Source organism: Lepidochelys kempii, chromosome 18 (genome assembly GCF_965140285.1).
Source record: "Lepidochelys kempii isolate rLepKem1 chromosome 18, rLepKem1.hap1, whole genome shotgun sequence".
In the NCBI taxonomy this organism is placed as follows: Eukaryota; Metazoa; Chordata; order Testudines; family Cheloniidae; genus Lepidochelys; species Lepidochelys kempii.
Window position 1 is genome coordinate 18,712,327 of NC_136397.1, and position 21,071 is coordinate 18,733,397.

The following is a 21,071-nucleotide window of genomic DNA, read 5'->3' on the forward strand; positions in this document are numbered from 1 at the left end:
GTCCCATTAATGCTACTGCTTTCCCAACCTCATGTCCTCAGGCCCTGCCATTTATTTCGCTTCCTTTTCTCCCGTTTGAATTCATAGCACAAAGAGACCATCATCCCAAGAGGTTTATTATTTCAGTTGATGCACTTGCTATGCATCTTTCTGTCTTAAATCCATTTGGGTATTCATTGGCTATAGAGCCCATAATGTGCAAGTAGACACTGACAATGCGGCATTGTATTTAATCGCCCAGACTCCTTGCATTGTGTCTTTAGATCTTCCCATTGGCTCATTCCTCCTGTTCCCAAAGAGAAAAGGGAAAGTCAATCTTTTCTCTTGTCTATTTTTTTCTTCAGTGGTGTGACTTTTCCTTCCCTCCACACCCAAAGGCACTAGCTTTTTAATCCATCTAATCTTCACTCATCAAATGGAACTGGAGTTTCTAATCCCCTCCTCATGAAGGAAGAGCCTCTGGGCAGTGCACAATTTTTGCTGGGAATTATTTAACATATGAGTAGGAATCTATAGCATGTGGGCAAAGGTTCAAAAGGAAAACGTGCTACACACACACAGTGCAATGCATGTACTCAGGTTAAAGGGATGCTGCCAAAGGGCTTAGGGTTCAGATTGAAGCTACCAAAAATCTATAAATATTGTAATCTGTAAATATCTGTAAACCAACTAGCTAGCCCCCGCCCCAAATAATAATAATAATTAAAAAAATCCAAAGCGTTGTCTCCAATCAATTCTAAGAAAGCTGTGAATATTGATACTCTGTTGCATTTCTCTACAGTTTTACATTGGAGGGTTTCTAAGGCTGCGTTTACACTAGAGAATTTTAGGAAAAAATATTGGCTTAGTGAGACCCCTAGTGTGGACAAGACTGCAGTGGCTTCTAAGTACTTACATTTGCTGACCGCCATTTCTCTTGCTGACCGCCATTCTCAGTAATGGGTCTCTTTGAAGCCTAGATAACTCTTCAGGTCCTGTAATTTCTGGTCTTCACCAGGACTAGCCGCAGTTCCTTAACATGGTGGTAACATATTTTGGTCTTGTCCACATAATCAAGATCAGTACATGTTATATCATGGAATGGCCACTGCCACGCTTAAGCACTGTGCTGTACAGTTGTATGATCCCCACATTCAGTGAGAATTGGATTTCTCTTCCTCATCAGGACAATAAATAAAACTTTGCACTCACTAAAATAAACTCAGCACCTTTCAGCTGATGATCTCTAAGCACTTTACAAACATTAGGTAAGCTTCATATGAATTTTGCTTTCATCACTATAAAGTAGGTAAATAAATTCTTCCTATTTTTTTTAGATGGGAACACTGAGACCAAAGTTGTTCAGGCCAAACTTTTCAAAAGTGGCCACTGATTTTGGGTGCCCAGGTGGGGACACCAGGGTCTGATTTTCAGAAGTACTGAGCACCCATCACCTGCACCTGCAGTTCAATTCCAAAGGGCCTCGTTCAGGGATCGGCAGCCTTTGGCACGCAGCCCGTCAGGGAAAACCGCTGGCGGGCCGGGATGGTTTGTTTACCTGCAGCATCTGCACGTTTGACCAATCGCAGCTCCCACTGGCTGCAGTTCACCGTTCCAGGCCAATGGGGGCTGTGGGAAGCAGTGTGGGCCGAGGGATGTGCTGGCTGCCACTTCCCACAGCTCCCACTGGCCTGGAGCAGTGAACTGCGGCCAGTGGGAGCTGCGATCAGCTGAACCTGCGGATGCTGCAGGTAAACAAACCGTCCCGGCCCACCAACGGATTTCCCTGACGGGCCGCGTGCCAAAGGTTGCCGATCCCTGGCCTGGCTGATCAGGTTCTCCATGTCTTGATTTGGGCACCCTGAAATGGAGACACTTCAAATCAGTAGCCACTTTGGAAAGGGTTCAGCCCATGTGACTTGTCTGCAGTTACAGAGGCTGGATTATCAGCCTGGTATAGATTATTGATGTGTTACACTGCCATCTTCACTTATTAGAATACCACCACCCCCAGGAAGGTGGAGAATGTAAATAGAAAACCATCCTTAAAAATGGATCTTGGCTGTGAGCTGACTGTCTCACTCATGTTCTAAGCAGATGTAGTTAGAAATAAAATTCTTCCAAAAATAGGGTTCCCTGTCTTAAGCTCTTGAAGCCATAAAAGGTTTCCAAGACTCTATTTTTCCCTGGGGACTGATGGCCTAACCTTCTTCTACGATCTAAAAGGGAGAGATCACTTTCCATCTGGGGCAGACACTGTTACTGGTAGGTTACTGACATCCTGAGCAGCCTTCCTAGACACTGCAAACATGGTGAGTGAACTGTCTTTCCTTGCTATCCTAGACTGTAATGATTGGAGTATTTCTTCTGTGGACCTGTGATATTGATTAAACACCTTTCAAACAACCTGTTCAGGACTTCATGTGAAAACCTATTACAATATGGACCTTTCTAAGACAAACGATATAAAAACAATGTTGAACAGCTCTAACAGACACTAGACTCATATTTTGTTAGTTGCCTCATCTTGAATGACTACCTCATTAGAGAATTCTTGAATTTTTTAATATGTCCATTTAAATTCATTTCTCTTGCAAACTTTAAAAAAAGTGTTTAATAATTAAAGCATTTTCTAGGAAAAACGTGCAGGATTAATTCTTTATGAGTGGAGATGTGGTGATCCTGGAGCTTTCTGAAAGGTTATTTAACACCAACTCAGCATGTACTCTATGTTTCACAAAAGGAAAGGATGCTGTTTTAGACATTCAGAGTTTAGATGACTATAGCTCTAATAAATAATTACTGGCATTTATGCTGTGTCTTGTCTAAAGATCTCAAAATACTTTAAAAACTGGCTATAAAAACAGTACAAATACAGAGAACACTTCACTCATTGCTGAATGCAGCCACCTCTGGGATGGAATATTGTGGCTGTTTAATAGTACACAGCAATATTACATAATACTTTGATAGAAAGCAGGGAGCGTCCTGTGTTGAACTGAAAATACAGGAGGAAAGTACTAAGGATCATCCATACGCAGCTGGGAGAAGTGAAACCATAAATGTCAAATGGATTGTTCCTTTGTATTAAGGATCTGCTCTTGGTTTCATTGACCGCAATGCACAGAATCAGATCCTAAATGAAAATCAGCCATAAGTTCCAAACACCCCCTGCAACAAATAACCAGGGAACCAGCCGTTGTGGGGAAAATAGTAACTGAAATCATGAACAATCATAACCGCATTAAATTAAGCTCACGAAAATAAACTCAAAAAACCCCATGGCTGGGTGGGTGGCTTCACTAACTTATCAGTTTCTTTGTTGGGTCTCATTGCTCTGCCTTTTCCTCTGTTAAAGATTTCAGGAACTGTAGAGTCAAATATCCAGACTGATGGCTAGATGCAGTTAGCATCAGGACACAAGGCAAGAACTAGGAGATCAATGCAACTTTAGGGTTTCTGCCTCATCAGAGGAAAGTGGAGCAGGAGCTGGAGACAGAACATTAGTCTCCATTGCACATTCCCAGCTTTGGTCAATTAATGCCACAATTAATATTATTTTCAAATAGGAGGTATCTTTTTTATTTTGGTTTATCTTCAGTAGTTGAATTACAAATGCCTGAAAATAGCGATTTATAATGGAAAATCTGACATCCCCTTTCTGGCAAGGAGAACGGAAGGTGGCAGCTAAAAAGACTCTATTTGGGGCCCAAATTCATAAACATTAATAACCTACATGAGTTCAGAAATCCCATATTTTTCCAGACTTGCCCTGTACCATACAAGGTGAATCAGGTGGCTGATTATGAGGTATCACGCTGCTTGCTGCCATTAAGGATATGCTGGGCATTTAGGGAATTAAGAGATGCAGCATCAGCTAATGGCTAGAGCACAGGACTAGGCTTCAAGAGATTTGAGTGTTAATTCCATCTCTGCCACTGGCTTGCTTTTTGACCTTGGTCACTTTACTTTGCTATATTTTAACATCTACAGTGGGGGTTGTGAAAATCAACTGACAGGTATAAAGTGCATTGATCTCGTCAGAGCGGAGATGCTAGACAAATACAAAGTATTATTTTCACAGTGGAACGAGAGCTCCTTGTTTGCTGCAGGAATTTAGGTGGAATTCCCGAATCCCTCATTCACAATCTTATTCCCTGGTGGGACGAAGTGTTTCCAAAACTACTGAGTTGAGGAAAATCTTTTAAATGAGGATTTAAACAGTGAACAACTGCCTGTATCCTAGCATCTGAAGATGAGAAATTGATGAGCAGCACCCAAGCTCTCAGGAGCTATATGGTGAAATTTGAAAGCTGCTTAAAGCAACTTTCCATATGAACTGAAGTTCAGGGGATGTTGAGAACCTAATCCTGCCTTTGCTAGCCACGCCCAAAGCTCTTACTGACGTCTGTTGCAGTATGTTCGCCTGAGAATCTCTGCTAGGTCAGGATAGGGTTGAAGATCTGGAGGGGCATAAAGATAAGTAAAAATGCACAGAAAAATAATCAGATACTTTGCACATTATTTATAATAATCATTAGAACTTTAGCCCCACTCTAGTCCCTCTGATCTTGAAGAATTACAAAACTTTCTACAGACTATTAACCTGCATATTACAAAGAACCACTCACTCTTTACCAAAATGCCAGAACACAGCAGCAACATTAGGGAGAGACTGACTTTGGCAATGCCAGCAGTGGTAGATAAATTGGAATTCACACTTAAGAAGCAGGGAGAAGGGGAAGAGTAGAGAGCATAAATAGGAAAAGATGCCATAGCCTCAGTAGCTAAAACAAGCAATTAGAGAGAGGGGGAGGGGAGGCCCTTTAGAGAATAAAATACTTTAACTTCCCTCCTGCTAGGAATGCAGGAGCCACGCTTTGAATCTGTGCCTTTTCTCCACTCTATCTGAAACCACATTTCCTTCTTTCACTTCCTGCACTGTCATCAGCTCTTTCCCCAAGATGTGCTTTGGTAATGAGGATACAGGGAGATCTTCCTTGCCCTGGACTCTGGACCACGGGAGCAATGCTATAAACTGAAGCTCTGTGGTGAAATGCAGGGCAGATTGCTACCCGTGGCAGTTGCTTTTAGGCTGGCTTTGCAGAGCTGCCCAGGAGTGAGGCTGACACAGCTCCCGAACACAGATGAGCGCAGGCAATAATATTTGGATCTGGATCCAGATATGGATTTTGAACAGCCCTTTGGGATTTGAGATTTGGATCTGAGGCCTTATGTGGTATGGTAGCTTTTCAGGGTCACTCTGCTTCAAATGTTGTCTCTGCTAGGGACTATCAGTCCCCAGGCAAGTTCTGGTGATGACTTACAAGCAGGAAGAGTTGTAAAAGTGAAAACATTCTGGGGAACAGAAGTCAGACTGGAATTGTTATTACTCCCTCAACCCCCTTAAACAGGCACCAGCCTCGCTCTAGTCAGAGGACTTTTGGTGGTTGCAAAACTGGGCCTTAGCACGGCCATTTCCCCTTGGCAAAACTCCAGCTCTCATTGTTCACAAACCCATTCTCATCATTGCTGTAACAATAAGAAAAGGAGTACTTGTGGAACCTTAGAGACTAACCAATTTATTTGAGCATGAGCTTTCATAAATTGGTTAGTCTCTAAGGTGCCACAAGTACTCCTTTTCTTTTTGCAAATACAGACTAACACGGCTGTTACTCTGAAACCTGCTGTAACAATGCAAGTCACTAAAAAGTGCAGCACCGCCCTCTAGTGTCACCCACTGGATTTGTTGTTTGTCGGTTATGTCCTGTCATGTACTGTGCAGCACTATAAAAGTGGTTAGAAGTTTCACCCCAGCAGTTTTGACAAGTTAAATCTCTTACCAGGTTGATGTTTGCAGTGGGAGACCAGAGACAGAAACATTCAATGATCAGTATAAGCATTTACCACTCTGGACAGACACTAACATGTTTAAAACCTATTCAGGCTTTGTCTAGATTAGGATGTAAAGGTGTGTTAGAACAGGTCAGCTATCGTGGGCAAAATTTTCAAGTGATTTCAGCTCTTACATCTCATTTTCAAAAGTGAGTTCACCAGTTAGGAGCCTAAGTCCCATTGGAAAATCAATGGCATTTAGGCTGAGTGCCTCAGTTGCTTTTAAAAAGAAAAGGAGTACTTGTGGCACCTTAGAGACTAACAAATTTATTTGAGCATAAGCTTTCGTGAGCTACAGCTCACTTCATTGGATGCATTCAGTGGAAAATACAGCGGGGAGATTTTTATACATAGAGAACATGAAACAATGGGTGTTACCATACACACTGTAACCAGAGTGATCACTTAAGGTGAGCTATTAAGCAGGAGAGCGGGGGGGGGGGGGGAGGGGGAAAGGGGGCGGAAGAGGGAGGAGAAACCTTTTGTAGTGATAATCAAGGTGGGCTTTTGAAATTGCTTTTGAAATTGAGACTTTGGCTATTGGCAAATTTTCCTCATAGCCTCTCTCTGTAACCTTGTCTTCCAAAATCTTCCTTATAACCTCTCAGGTTCCCCCTTAAACTTCAACTCTTACTTGTATGCTGTTGTGTCTTCTAGAACATATGAGCATGTGGGTAAAATGTTCAAAATGCCTACCTGCCCATGTTCTATGACCTCATCAGGATCATCAGAACTCAAAACTAGGTAAATGCGCAGCATGATGGCACAGAGAATTTAATAGGTTTCAGAGGGGCAGCTATGTTAGTCTGTATCAGCAAAAAGAACGAGGAGTCCTTGTGGCACCTTAAAGACTAACAAATTTATTTGAGCATAAGCCGATGAAGTGGGTTCTAGCCCACGAAAGCTTATGCTCAAATAAATTTATTAGTCTCTAAGGTGCCACAATTACTCATTTTTTGTGGGTTTTTTTGGGGGGGTTAGATAATTTAATGTTGATTAGAGCTGCTTGAAAATATTCCAATTTTAATGAAAATTTTTGACAGAAAAATTCCTCTTTTCAATGACTTTATATTATAGGCTCTTTATCTTTTAATTCAAAAGTTCTCACACAAAAAATTAAAAATAATTCACAATTTTTTCTGTTTTTCTACAAGCTCTAATGTTGACAAATGAAGTAATAAGGAATAATTTGAACCACCCATATACACTGCTGTTTTTTAAATTAACTAACTACTCAGGGAGAAAGATCTGGGTTTACTGTTGGTTTCAGAGTAACAGCCGTGTTAGTCTGTATTCGCAAAAAGAAAAGGAGTACTTGTGGCACCTTAGAGACTAACCAATTTATTTGAGCATAAGCTTTCGTGAGCTACAGCTTATGCTCAAATAAATTGGTTGGTTTACTGTTGGCAGCTCAGCTGAGAACAGCTGCTCAGTGGCAGTTAAAAAAGCAAACATAATGTGACAATGTTTAAAGAATGGGATGGAAGATGCTTAAAATATCACCATGCCATTTTCTAATTCAGTTCTGTTCACACTATCTCTAGAAACAGAACACTTTTGCTTCTTCTTTCAGAGATGGGTGATAGAAATGGGAGGCCTGGAAGGATGTCCGTGTGAACAGAGACTATGCAGACTAAGACTGTTTAGAGAGGAGATGAATAATAATTAATAATACTTAGCTCTTATACAGTGCTTAACAAAGAAGTAGGCATGATAGAGGTACAAAAAGAAATGAATAGCAAAGGTGAATTGGTGAGACGGTTTCTATCCACCCTCTCTCAGTACAAGAACAAGGGAATTTCAATAAAATTGAGAGGCAAAAAACTTAAACCTGATAGAGGAAATCCCTTTTTTTGGGGTACACATCACAATCACCCTGTGGAATTCACTGCCACAAGACATCCCTGAGGCAGGAAGCTTAGGAGGAGTCAAAAGAAGATTAGCCATTTATCTGGATAACAAGAACACAACAGTTACATCACATATCAAACCAGGATGGTCATATCTAAATGATATTTAATTCTTATGCTTCAGGGCACAAGTTAACCTCCAACTGAGGGGAATGAGGATGAAATTTCACCTGTGGACCACCTGTTCTTTATTGTTCACTAAGAGGACTCTAGCACCTTCCTCTCAAGCATCTGATTGAGGCCACTGTTAGAGATACAAACGAGACAGATCACTAGTTGATCTGATATGGCTGATATGTAGTAGGAAGGGTATCTGCTGGGTCATGCAATAGACCATGGCTACATAACATGGTCATCAGCAGGGTTTGAACCTGTGACCTACCACACCAATTGCTACCCTTTGAGCTATAGTAATACTGTCTTTAACTATGAGTAGGTGGCAGGATGTTGTCGTCTCTGAGGCCAGCTACTTTAGAGAAACAAGACAACATTCACTCAACCTCTCTGTTACACAGAACTCAGAAAAATAACTTCCCAGGCTGGGCTGCTATAGCAAGTGGAAAGCTTATTACCTTGTAATTGACAATCTCTGTCAGTGAGGAGGATATGGTGTTGCTTTTAGGTCCACAAACTATTTAAATGGCTTGCTGGTTGCAGTGACTGAAGGTGGGCTACCATGAATCAGAAAAATTCAATACAGTCGGGAAATATGTGGGACTGGGCACTAATCCCAGGGACTTCAGGGTAATAGAGAATGCAGTGCTGGCTTTGGGAAGTGGCCTTGGGTACTTCACTATGATAGGGAATAAAGCACTGGCTGTTTGGATCAAATGGAGCTTGCATCTGAACCACCCTGGATATGGTGCAAGACCAATTTCCAGCCTTCCTTTAGAGAGGATCTATATATCCCCCTAGGTACTATTCTGATAGCAAGGCTCTGTGGATAACAACATGTCTGCCGTACCACTGGCCTGGGGGTGGAACAAACAACTCTCTGTACTGTGGGGGGGGGGAGGATGGTAAAGAGAGAGAAGGAGCAGACTCAGTAAGTGTTCCCTGCTTACCTCCCCTTTCCCCCCCAGTCAACTATGAGCAAGTTAAATATAGACCCAACACTTCTCCGGGGAGCCGGATGCATGAACTGATCAAATGCCACAAATCTGTAGCAGAGACTCCAGTCTCCACTCTGTTAGTTGGCAGGGAGATCTTCATTTTCAAATTTTTAGCGCAGGTCTCTGGGCAGCTCTTACTGTAACGTATGTCAGAGAATAGTCTTTTAAAAGCTATGTCAGATCTTTCTCCCATCATGGTTCCTTTGAAGACTCTGGGGCTACCATTTAAAAAACAAATACTTGAACACCTTGTAGACAGCTACCAGACACCTCCTACAGCTACCAGGCTGGCCTCAGCAGAAAAGACCATCAATCATGTTCTTATTCTCAAAAGACCAGCTAACTTTAACCCCATCCTAACACTCCCCATTCCCTGTTCTAATCATTAACAGCACTTGGCACTCAGACTCCCACTCCTCACTTAGGTCATGATTCAGGAGTGGAGTAGCATGAAATTCTTTAAAAAAGGAGGACTTGTGGCACCTGAGAGACTAACAAATTTATTTGAGCATAAGCTTTCGTGAGCTACAGCTCACTTCATTGGATGCATCTGATGAAGTGAGCTGTAGCTCACGAAAGCTTATGCTCAAATAAATTTGTTAGTCTCTCAGGTGCCACAAGTCCTCCTTTTCTTTTTGCGGATACAGACTACTACTCTGCGGCTGCTACTCTGAAACATGAAAATTCTTTGTATACTGGAAAGCAAGCTGTCCTGTTTGGTAAATGGTCTCTGATGGCCCACATTTTTGGCTGGTCTGAGGGACTAGTAACCATTTCAAGAGTCCCAGCTTTCAAATGATGTATAGAATAATGTATTTTTCCTGTCACTGGTGCTTCATGAGATAGCAGACCATAAGAATCACATTAGTTAGATTACTCTCTTGCACATACTCTGTGTTCTGTGCTTTTAGCTTAGCCCCTTGCCTGATGACCCTGCTGGTTGTGTTTCCTCCTGCACATTACTGAGCACATCTAACTAGAAAATTATTGGAAGCTGGCACAGACCTTTTGATTTATTCCTTTCCACATAGGCTGAGACACTGACACCAGAGCAGATAACAGAGTACAAAGGCGTCTTCGAGATGTTTGATGAAGAGGGCAACGGGCTAGTGAAAACAGATGAACTGGAGAAGCTTATGAGCTTGATGGGAATCAACCCAACCAAGAGAGAGCTGGTGACAATGGCAAAGGAGGTGGACAAAGACAGTAAGAACCTCCTCCGGTCCTATCTTTTACTATATTTCCTACCCTGAAACCAGTGTGTTGAGCTGCCCAGGTTCTGTGGTTCACAAGAGGAATCTACAAGGCAGGATAGACCCTAACTAGACTGCTTCTCAATGACTAGCATGTTAATGTACCCTAGTGCTTTGTTGTTCTTTTAGATAAGGGCACCTTCAACTGCGACAGTTTTCTGGTTTTGATGGGCATTTATCATGAAAAGGCTAAAAACCAGGATGAAGAGCTGAGGGCAGCATTCAAGGTCTTTGATAAGGAACACAAAGGCTACATTGATTGGAATACACTCAAGTAAGTAGCAGACTTCCTGAAGGTATGAAAATATGGGCCTGATTCTGCATGATGCTGAACATACCCAACTCCCATTGAATTACAAGTCAGGAACAGACCATGCCTTTAAAGTAGGAAGAGGAATGCTGAAGCTTTGGAAAGGCAGAACAGGTACTGGGATCTCAACACCCAGTCAATATCTGAGTTTGCCACTGGACTCCAGATTGACAAACTGACGGATTTAGACCCCGAAAATTGGATTTATCTTGATGCTATTTTACTGTCCAGTTGAGATGTTCCAGACAGGATTTTTTCCTTGAATGTTCAGTGTTTCCAAAAGATCAAGGTCCATATGTCTGAATTACACTGACATACAGATCTATGAAAGTTACATTCCAAAGAACACATGATCAACTGAAACAGCAATCAGAGCTGGTGAATAATGAAAAGAAAAAATTCTCATGAATCTTCATTCAGATTTTTAGATTAACATGTTTATTCTATGTTTGCATGACTTTTTGTTATCTTTCAGAGACTATGTTAGCAAACAAGTTTACTGGTAAGAATATTGGCAGAAATAGTGAATTTAAGTCAGATGTGGAGAGACTATTTTCTGAAATTGTAAAATCATATTGGAAACCTTAGCTACCATACATAAAACAAAGATACCATGTGACCGATCAAACCATTCAACACATCTCAAAGATTGAATAGTAAATGAGCAAACTAGGAACCAAGAATCATTCACAGAAATTATTCTGTTAATCATTTAAAATAACTAGCATATCGAAGAAAAATCTTTAAGCCATTAGCAGACAATTTGTGAAAAGAAATTAGCCAAATAAGTCATGTGCTCAGCTCTAATACGAATGAACAGTCTCTAGACTATGTCTTCAGAAGACATAAAATGACATCTCTCCATTGAAGCTATGCTGATTTCACCAGCTGAGTTTCTTGCTCTTTGTATTATCAACAACAAACAAAACTAAGAATTTACCAACACAGTAAGAACAAAAGAAAAAGGCAACAATAAAAGAAAAAAAGGATAAAAAGAAATGAAAAAAATTAAAAGATCACTTTATAAAAGTAGCAAATGTTTCTACTCTTCACTTTGAAATTAACCTAGATTTCCATATGGATATGAAAAAGATGTCTATTAGGCTGGAAAAGATTAATGCATTTAGCTAACTCAAGGTCATGTCATAGGCAAATATTCCTCTGGTTAATGAGCATTAATCAAGCTCCTGTTCATAAATGTGTAAAAAAGGAGGCATGCAGCTTGGAAATGTTTGTGTTTATCATTCAGACACAAGGTTCCAGATTGTTTAACATCCTCAGAACTTGTCCTTGATAAGGAAAGAAAACAAACATTCTTTAATTTAAAAAGCCTGGGATTTGCCTCAAAGCTTCAAGCTACCAAAGCTGGCAGAATCAGAGGAGCTATGCAGTTTGTGCGACAGTAAGTTCCAAGAGAGCTAGTGCAGGCTTCAGGCTCCTGTAGAATCCTAAAAGAAACCTTCATTGCTAGCCATTCAAAAGGAAATGAATACATTAGCCATAATTCCGCTGGAAAAGCAAGATTGTTCTGACTGTTCTACCCTTTCATGGGCATAGAGCTAGGACAATCAATGACTTGGCCAACAAGGCCAGAAAGTGCTCAGCACCCAGTTGTTTCTCATTTTCACACTAAAGGTCAGATTTTCAAAAGTTCTCACCAGGTTGGATGCATTTTTTGTGCTGGGTTCTTTTGAAAATCTGGCCCCAAGAGGGTGCTGACCACTTGGAAATCTGGCCTTGAACTCCTTGGGAAATGGCTTCAGGCCCCAGCCTGTGCTGTTCTAATGATTTCTATTTTCCCAACTCACATGATGTTTCAACAAAAGAAAAAAAACTTTAAATATTACCTTGACATTATTTCAACTCAAGAGTGAACAGTACTGGTGCCCTTATTCCCCTCACCTTTCCCCCAAGGACAGGAACACTGCTTTGAAGATCTTTCATGGTTTGTATATATAAGAACATCTTCTGTATTTTCCACAGTATGCATCCGATGAAGTGAGCTGTAGCTCACGAAAGCTTATGCTCAAATAAATTGGTTAGTCTCTAAGGTGCCACAAGTACTCCTTTTCTTTTCATGACAGTGAGCTTCTCTGACTGCTTTGGTCTGTGGATCATCAATGTGCTCTGATGATGGAAATTGACTCCCTGACTTTGAATTACGCACCAAGCACATGGCAGGCATGATTGCCTGTATGCATTACAACTCAGCAAGCAGAACATAGCAAGATGGGTCGGGGCAATAATATCCAGCACGCTTTTGTGTCCTGACACGTACAAGATACTACAATCCTTACAAAGCTGCAACAGCCCCTGGGACACTTGGATAAATGTGTGTTTTCTTACATCGACTAAAGATCTGTATGGAAGTATCATGCCTTGGTGAATTAGGTTTCCTTTCATGCTGAAAGCTGGTGTTAGCTGTTCTATGCCCATGTCTACAGATACACACAGGATTAATTCTGTATCTGAGAGTTTGTGATTGGCCAGTCCAGGCTTTATTTAGGATCAGAATTCTGAGACTCATGGGCGAGATTTCAAGAACTATTTTTCTTCACTAAGTGGGATCACAACATCTCAAGTTTCTGTTTGTGTTGGGGTTGGAAATAGACAATGCACTAGAATAGACACTGTGAGGAACAATCTTAATCCAGATCACTTAATAGGGCTTTACCATCTCTCACTTGTGTGATACTGTGTGTGGTCACTTGAATGTTTATTGCCATAATTCTATGCAGGTTTTCCATTAGAATATGAACAGAGTACACCATAAGTGTGGGCTAATGATTAAAGTAGGGGACTGGGAATCAGGACTTCTGGGTTTAATTACTTGTTTTACCATTGATATGCTGTGACTGAGATTTTCAGAGGTGCTGATCACTTGCCGCTCCCATTCACTTTAATTGGAGTTGTAGGTGCTTACAACTTCTGAAAATTAGGTTATGTTTGACCTTGGCCAAGTGACATATCCACTCCATGCCTCAATTTCCCCACTTGTAAAATGCACCTAAATACCTACCTTTGAGAGTTGACAGGAAGAAGTTCATGTTTGCAAAGTGGTTTGAAATTTACCTATGAAGGGCAAAGTATTGCCAGATTTGGTCTGTATTTTTAGGTATGTACTGATGAATGCTGGAGAACCACTAAATGAACAGGAGGCTGAACTGATGATGAAAGAAGCTGATAAGGATGGAGATGGAACAATTGATTATGAAGGTATAGTATCCATACACAAGACTCTTTAGCAAATGAAAGGTGCACTGGGAAGATTATTCTGAATAGCCTGTAGTCAGCAGTCTTGGATCCGTCTTGCCTTACTCAGAAGCTTTGCCCACGGGAGTCACCCATTTTGACTAGGTGGGTGTATTCCACACAGACAGTGTCATGCAACTGTGAGAGGGATGTGTTGTCTAGGACATAGGGCTGAGTTCTAATGCTGGCTTTGACACCGACTCCCTCTGTGACCTTGGGAAATTCACTTAACCTCTTTGTGCCTGAATCCCCATGACTTTGTGTGGCCCTCCCTCCCCCTCTTCCTCTTCCCTCCTTCGCCCACCCAAGTGAGGAAAATATTTTCTTATCTCTTAGGAGGGTTTGTGAAGGTTAATTAGAGAATGTTTGTGAAGTGGATTTAACAAGACTTTTAAAAAGTGACCAGTGATTATGATTGCCTCAGTTTTGGGTACCCAACTTGAGACACGTTAAAGGGGCTTGATTTTCAGAGGCCGGGTGTTCAGCACTGTCTGAAAATCAGGCTCCTTTAAGGCGTTTCAAGCTAGGATTCCAAAATTACTAGTCATGCTTGAAAAGTATGGCCTCTGTGTGTGTTGCGAGTTCTAAATAGATGTGACTTCAGGACTGATAATCTAGCACCTTTCACCAGCACTAAATTAACTTTAAAATATTGATTAAGGAAACCAAACTCTCCAGTTAAGTAGTTCTTCCTGTAACAAGAAAAATGGGGACTAAAGTACATGAACATTCATTTGTCAGCGATGTGATTTATATAGCAGAATTCAAGAGGATTTATCTGCTCCTCCAAAATAATTTATCTATATGACATTTATGGTCTGTGTGAAACCATTTTTTATTTAGAATCATAGAGTATCAGGGTTAGAAGGGACCACAGGAGGTAATCTAGTCCAACCCCCTGCTCAAAAAAATTTCTGTGCCTTCAATCTTCAAAGAAATCTGCTGCCATTCCCAATGCAATCGGAAAGCATTGGAATAATATCTGTTCATGGTTTGGATTGACATTAAAAGACTGGTCAATAAGTGGTAGAGTTTAATGCAACCACAATGCATTTTATCTGACCTTTCAGCAGAAGGCAGTAGAAGCATACAGCAGAAAGAGATCACAATACCAACCCATTATTGGTACATTAGTCAGACTTCCTGGAAAGACTTTGGATTTGTTACAGAGATTTTGGATGTCTCACTACACTGTCTTTTTATTAATACAGTATTGCTTTCAGAAATTTAATATTTCTCTGTTCTTCATTAGAAGATGAACAGAAATTTGGTTTCATGAATGAATATGCCCTAATAATACTGAGTCCTTATACTGGGTAGCTCTTTAGAAACACAGGTACAGCTGCACCAGCTCAGACATGTGGTTCATCTTGTCCATTATCCTTTCTGTGAATGGCTGGCCCCAGCTGCTTTAGAGAAATCCCATAGTTCAATAATCTGCCCATCGAGGGAGTGCCTTCTCAAACCTCTCATTAGTTAGAGGTTGGCTTGGGCTGTTAAGCATGAGGGTTTATATTCCTTTTCATCCTTGGGAAGTTCTACAAATATAAATTAATCCCAACATCAAATTACCTCCATTTTATAGATACCTTCATAGTGATGTGCCCAAGGCCAGAAAGTGAGCCAAGATTAGAGCTTAGGAGTTCCTGGCTTTCAGCCCTGTGTTTAGATCATTGGACCACATTCCTCTCTTTAATATAACCACCTGCTCCCTGCCCTAACAACCGCCATCCTGCTCCTCCTACTCCGACGTCTTCTTGCCGGATCTCTGGTATGTTCACTACCATCTCAAGCAGGCCATTGTGGAGCAGAAGGAGGTAGGGAAGGAGGCCCTTCAACTACACAAACGGATGTACAAAAGAAAAAGGGGGGTAGCAGAAGGGCTCAATATGCAAAGTTTGGATTCAGGTCTGAACTTCCCTAAGGTTTGGGGAAGTCCGGATGCAGGAGCGCAATTCAGGCCCAACTCAAACTGCTTTTTATGTCGACATGTTCGGTTTCCACCTCCGTTTGCCACAATGTGAAATTCCCTGTTTATCACAGATGTATGTTGCCAGTGCTGGGGGAGCACTTTGTCTGGAAGAAGCAGAGGCAAAGCAGGGGTGAGAGGCTTATCTCTAACAATGGCTGACAGCTTAATTAGGTCCTCAAAGTTTGTTACAGCATAGCAGAACTTGCCTTGACAGCCTGACAGCACCAGCTTGGCACAAGCCATTTTCTCACTAAAGAGCCAGAGGGGTGAAAATGAAGCCATCGGGGCTGCATTGCTGCTGGTTTATTTTTGAATGCTCCGGCATTTCATTTGAGGTGCCATGTAACTAAGGTTCTGTCAGTTTCACACTAACAATTCTCTTCAGGTGAGAGCTGAGCAGGCAAATTCCCACTGAAAGAGGGAGGCGAGATTCTTGTGAGATGTGCAAAAGAAATTGCTCATGCCATTCTTTAACTGGAAGGGAAAATATTACAGTATCAGAGGCAGCCCTCCCACTGCACTTAGCCAATAAAGCCAATTAAAAAAAATTTACCCAAGGCAATTTAAAGACTCCCATAGACTCCAATGGCCTTTGGATGAGACCTTCATCTTTGCTCTGAACTAATGATTGTGTCATGACACTAAAAAACCTACTACATTTGCAAAGATTCCGGTAGGGCTTGTTCTCTGCTGTCATCACCCTAGTGACTTCAGTGGAGCTGCATCAGAGAATTTGCCCCGTGGTCTGAGCATAGAACTGGGCAACAAGGATGCATGTGATGTGACAAAAGAGGGGATCCCCTTCAACTTCTGGAGCAAATCCCAACCTCTGGAAATTCAGATTTCAATGAACAAAGCACTATTTAGCCAAAAAGAATCCAACTCCTGTCCCTGTGGTGCGTCAGGCCCATCTTGCTGAGTGAGCGTTATATAAGTATCCTGCAGTGCTCCTTGCCCTGTCAACCTGTGATGAACCCACTCTATGGCTTGTGCCAACAGCACAAGTTGAGGCTAATAAATCCTGCCTTGTCTATGGTTCTCTCCCTCTCAGAGTTTGTGGCCATGATGACTGGAGAATCCTTTAAGCTTGTTCAGTAGAGTCCTGCAGAAGAACCATATCCTTTGTTACAAAGATCCTTCCTAGACACCTTCACCTGCAAGGGCTGCAATTCCTCTCAAGATGCCGTGATCTGGAGATGTCTCTGAACACCACTCACACACTACCCAAGTCTGAGGAACTTCACCTGGCATTCACAGCAGGAGGAAGCTACAGACCAGAGCACAGCTGAGAGACTCCTCTCACAGCAGGCATGGAAGCTCTTGCAGGACAGATTCAGTTATTCAAGGAAGCTGTTTTGGGCCATGGAAATTGTACAAGAGCCATAATTTATGTTTATTAATAAACTTTATAAAGAAGGTTTTTCCAATATGGCTTTAAAGAGTCCTGTGAAAGGAACATAGTGTACTTAGGAAAGGAATGCATGTGCTTTGCCAGGACTCTCACTTCTCCTGCATAAATCATTCCTGGGACTGAGAATTGCTCCCAGGTCCACACCTACTTTTATCCATCTCAAAAAGAGTTCACACCTTGGTTAGAAATGCCTAAACTTCACTTCTGCATGGCGGACTAAATAAAGCTACCTGAGGGAGTGCATGAGAACATGAGTCACATTGCACTGAATTTCAAGCTCACAATAATTCAGTGTTTCAAGTGGGCTTGGAAAAACATTGAGGAAACCTGTGAAGAGATGCAGTCAGGGCTGGGTAGCAGATGGAAAAGTTTGTAATGCTGCAAGCTGGTTCTGAACCAAGAGCATAGCACATAAGGGGAAGGGCATTGGACTTGGGGAAAGCAGAAGGAATCCTTGTAACACTGCATGTCTGTGCTCCAGAGTACAAGTGGGTTAAAGCAAGCTATTAAGTCAGGAGAAAGCACTAGGGAATTGGTCCGTCCTGGCACATGCACTGTTCATTGTGGGCCAAATTTTCAAAAATATTTAGGCACCTAAAGGTGCAGATGGCACTTTTGAAAATCCATTTGGTGCCTATCTGCCACTTTAGATACCAAATACCTTTGAAAATCCAGCTGTTTGCCCCTATATTTTAGAATGAACTAGAAGTTATTTCTTCTAACCTATCTGTACCCTCTTGCTCCATAAAGCTTTTTAAATTCAGAAGACCCAACGCTCAACTCTTGCTGGTGGGGAGGAAGGGGGAAGCTCATAGGATCTCTGGCCAAAAGCATGTGCTACCCTGTGAACTGAACATAGTGCTTATTTCTGCATAAGAACTAGGACTCTTCCTCCTGCATCAAGAGGTTATTGAAATGAAGTACTGTAGTCAAGTGAAGATATTCACCTGAAGACAAACACTCAAAAGGCAGCAGTTGTGGTTTTGGACTATATTTGAGGAACATATATGTTGCAATGGTTTAACTAAAGATGTGATTTTAAACTGATTTAGTTAATCTAGTGCAAACCCCTGTGCGGACACTCTTAGTTCAATTTAAACCAGATTTATTGCAGTGTAGCTTAAATAAATTGGGAATCAAATTAAGCTAAAACAGCAATGAGCCACTCTTAACCAAAATAAGAGAGTCCAATTTTTAAACTGATTTAAGTTAAACAATCTCAACTCTCTTATGTAGACCACGCCTAAACAAATGCTATCTCACAGGCAGGAGTAAAACTGAGCTCAGTTTGCAAGTGACACAATCCAGTGGCTTTTCAGAAACCATTCTTTCCATGCTGATTCAGAGACCTGAACAGCGAGGGGTTTTTTTTGGCATCTACAAAGCTCAGACATCATTGAAAATATGATTGACAGTCTTCTTTAGCCTATTATATATTTGCATTGCACTAATGCCTAGAGGCCTCAGTGAGGGATCGGGGCCTTCTTGTCCTAGGGTAATTATGAATGGGTCCATAGTATTTTCCATAGCACACAACCCTCCAGTACAGGATAGTTCAAGCAGGCAGAGTACACATATTCATAGATTTCAAAGAGGCTTTGCTTTTATCCACAAAACACTGTCCAGACCAGTTCTTGTCTTACTCCAGCAGCCACAAATCACATCCTCAAATGACTCCTCAAGCTCACCACACTTGCTTTGGTCAGTGAGCAAATGTTACTTGTTTCTACCAGCTCTGAGACAACATGAAGAGCTCACACAGCACCCATCTGATGCTCAGCTAAGGGTACCACTAGATTTCTTGCACCTATATGCTCTTCTTATGCAACAAAAGGCCTTCACTCTGTTCCAGCAATGCAATCACAGAAACATTCCTCTAGAGTCCATGGTCATCTCCCCTCCTTAGGAAATTTTCCCTGTCCCAATCACTACTAGTCTGAACAGACCCTGTGTCCAAACATGAAGGACTCTCTCTCTCTCTCTTTGATTCCTAATATCTCATCTTTATTTACTAGCTTGGTCTTTCCTTTTAACTCTCTAGGGCTCTCCCTTTACTCACCTCTTAAGTAAAATAAGCAAATATTTTTTCAAATCTATCTTTATGTTGATTTTGAACAAGCACAGTTCACCAGGGGGTAATTCTTTCCCTAAGCTGCCTTGGGGAAATCCCCCAGCTTCCTGGAAACCACCAGCCTCCCCACCAGACCAATTATAAGATAATTGAGAGCAGGTTTAATATTTCTTCCCATCATGGCCACAAACCTTCAGTGGTGGTAACTTCCCAGCACTTGTTTGCTAATAAAGCCTCCTATGCAATGCAGGCTACTGGCTCTTTTGGGAATAATTTTACTTGCCTACTTCACAGGGTTGTTGGGAGGGTTCCTGACATGGTTTCATTATTCAGATGGTGCCAGTCCGTACCATAAACAAGCACAAGTTGTCCTGGGGGGTGGTAGGGAGTGCCTGGCTAGCCCTTTGTACCTTGGCAATGGGCAGCAGATTGAAGAAGCAGGGAGAGCTCTCACCTCGCCAGCCAAGGAGGCTGGGGGATCTGTGGCGGGGAGGGGGAGCTGCACTCCCCACTTGATCACCTGGGAATAGGAGCTAGAATGTGAAATGAGTTGAGCAGTGAGCTGTAGGCATCAGTCCTACAATGTGAGCAGGCCCCCAGCATCTGCACAGAGTCCCACAGCCTTCAGCAGGTCTCTGGTCAGGTGCAGGGGTTCATTTGCATACAGTGCTTTGCAGAATCAGGGCCTTAGTCCAGGTGGTAGCCTCCATATCAACAAACCTCCAGCCTGTTTTGGCAAGTCTCAGCGGTGATATCTGGGACTCAAATGGCTGTAGAGACTTAATACACCTGAAAGCACCACCCTCCAAATCAGTCTTGAGGAGCAGTGGGGCAGGGTGCCCTATTTGTATTGAGGTACCCTACCTCAGGCAGTTCTATGGCCTATGCCCATAGAACCTGAGCACCCTCAGTCACTACTGTATTTATCCTTGCAACATCTCTATGAGGCAGATCCACAGAAGCCAAAGTGAGTAACAAGTGGTGGAAGAGGGAGATATACCCCCTCTCTCCTTACACTAAAATCTGGTTTTAATTAGGACAATTTCACAATGACCAGAATTACAATTAGCACATTGCAATTCATCATGTAATGTCCTGGGCCCATCTCATCATATCCATGTACCTCATCAGGACTCTGGGATAGGCAAAAGAGACACACCACAGAGACTCCATCAGGTGTTACACTAATCCCAGTACGGAACTTTGAGAATTTTAGCTTGGGCTGTCTGAATACAAGTAGAGTACAAACACAACCAGTAACTGTACTGAGAGTAAAAAAATTTCATTTGAAAAATTGGATGGAAAATGGCCATTTTCCTCAACAAACCAATGTGCTGAAAATTTCCATCTCTTCTGAAATTTTCCAATTTGTTTGTAAAAAAACAAAACCTGAAAATCCCCAAATTTGGAGGGCAGGGGAGGGATATTGTCAAACCAGCTCTACTCAGTACTTAACTTAGCCCTGGTCTACACTAGGACTTTAGGTCGAATTTAGCAGCGTTAAATCGATTTAAACCTGCACCCGTCCACACAGTGAAGCCCTTTATTTCGACTTAAAGGGCTCTTAAAATCGATTTCCTTACTCCACCCCTGACAAGTGGATTAGCGCTTAAATCGACGTTCCCAGCTCGAATTTGGGGTACTGTGGACACAATTCGATGGTATTGGCCTCCGGGAGCTATCCCTGAGTGCTCCATTCTGACCGCTCTGGACAGCACTCTCAACTCAGATGCACTGGCCAGGTAGACAGGAAAAGAACCGCGAACTTTTGAATCTCATTTCCTGTTTGGCCAGCGTGGCAAGCTGCAGGTGACCATGCAGAGCTCATCAGCACAGGTGACCATGATGGAGTCCCAGAATCGCAAAAGAGCTCCAGCATGGACCGAACGGGAGGTACGGGATCTGA

General features: G+C 42.1%; 1 protein-coding gene across 3 annotated transcripts in view; it reads left to right on the forward strand.

Annotated features, from left to right (window-relative positions):
- CALML6 (calmodulin like 6) overlaps window positions 1–17,110 on the forward strand; it is a 62,119-nt gene extending 45,009 nt beyond the window's left edge. For 2 of the 3 annotated variants that reach the window (XM_073316732.1, XM_073316731.1), the window contains exons 3-6: window positions 9,928–10,102; window positions 10,279–10,423; window positions 13,575–13,675; window positions 16,735–17,110. In XM_073316732.1, the coding sequence (XP_073172833.1) occupies window positions 9,979–10,102; window positions 10,279–10,423; window positions 13,575–13,675; window positions 16,735–16,781 (417 nt within the window). In that variant the 5' untranslated portion in view covers window positions 9,928–9,978 and the 3' untranslated portion in view covers window positions 16,782–17,110. Of the gene's footprint in view, window positions 1–2,224; window positions 2,292–9,927; window positions 10,103–10,278; window positions 10,424–13,574; window positions 13,676–16,734 lie in introns of those variants that run through there. The other variant, XM_073316730.1, reaches the window with a different exon arrangement.
- Window positions 17,111–21,071: the final 3,961 nt, after the last annotated feature.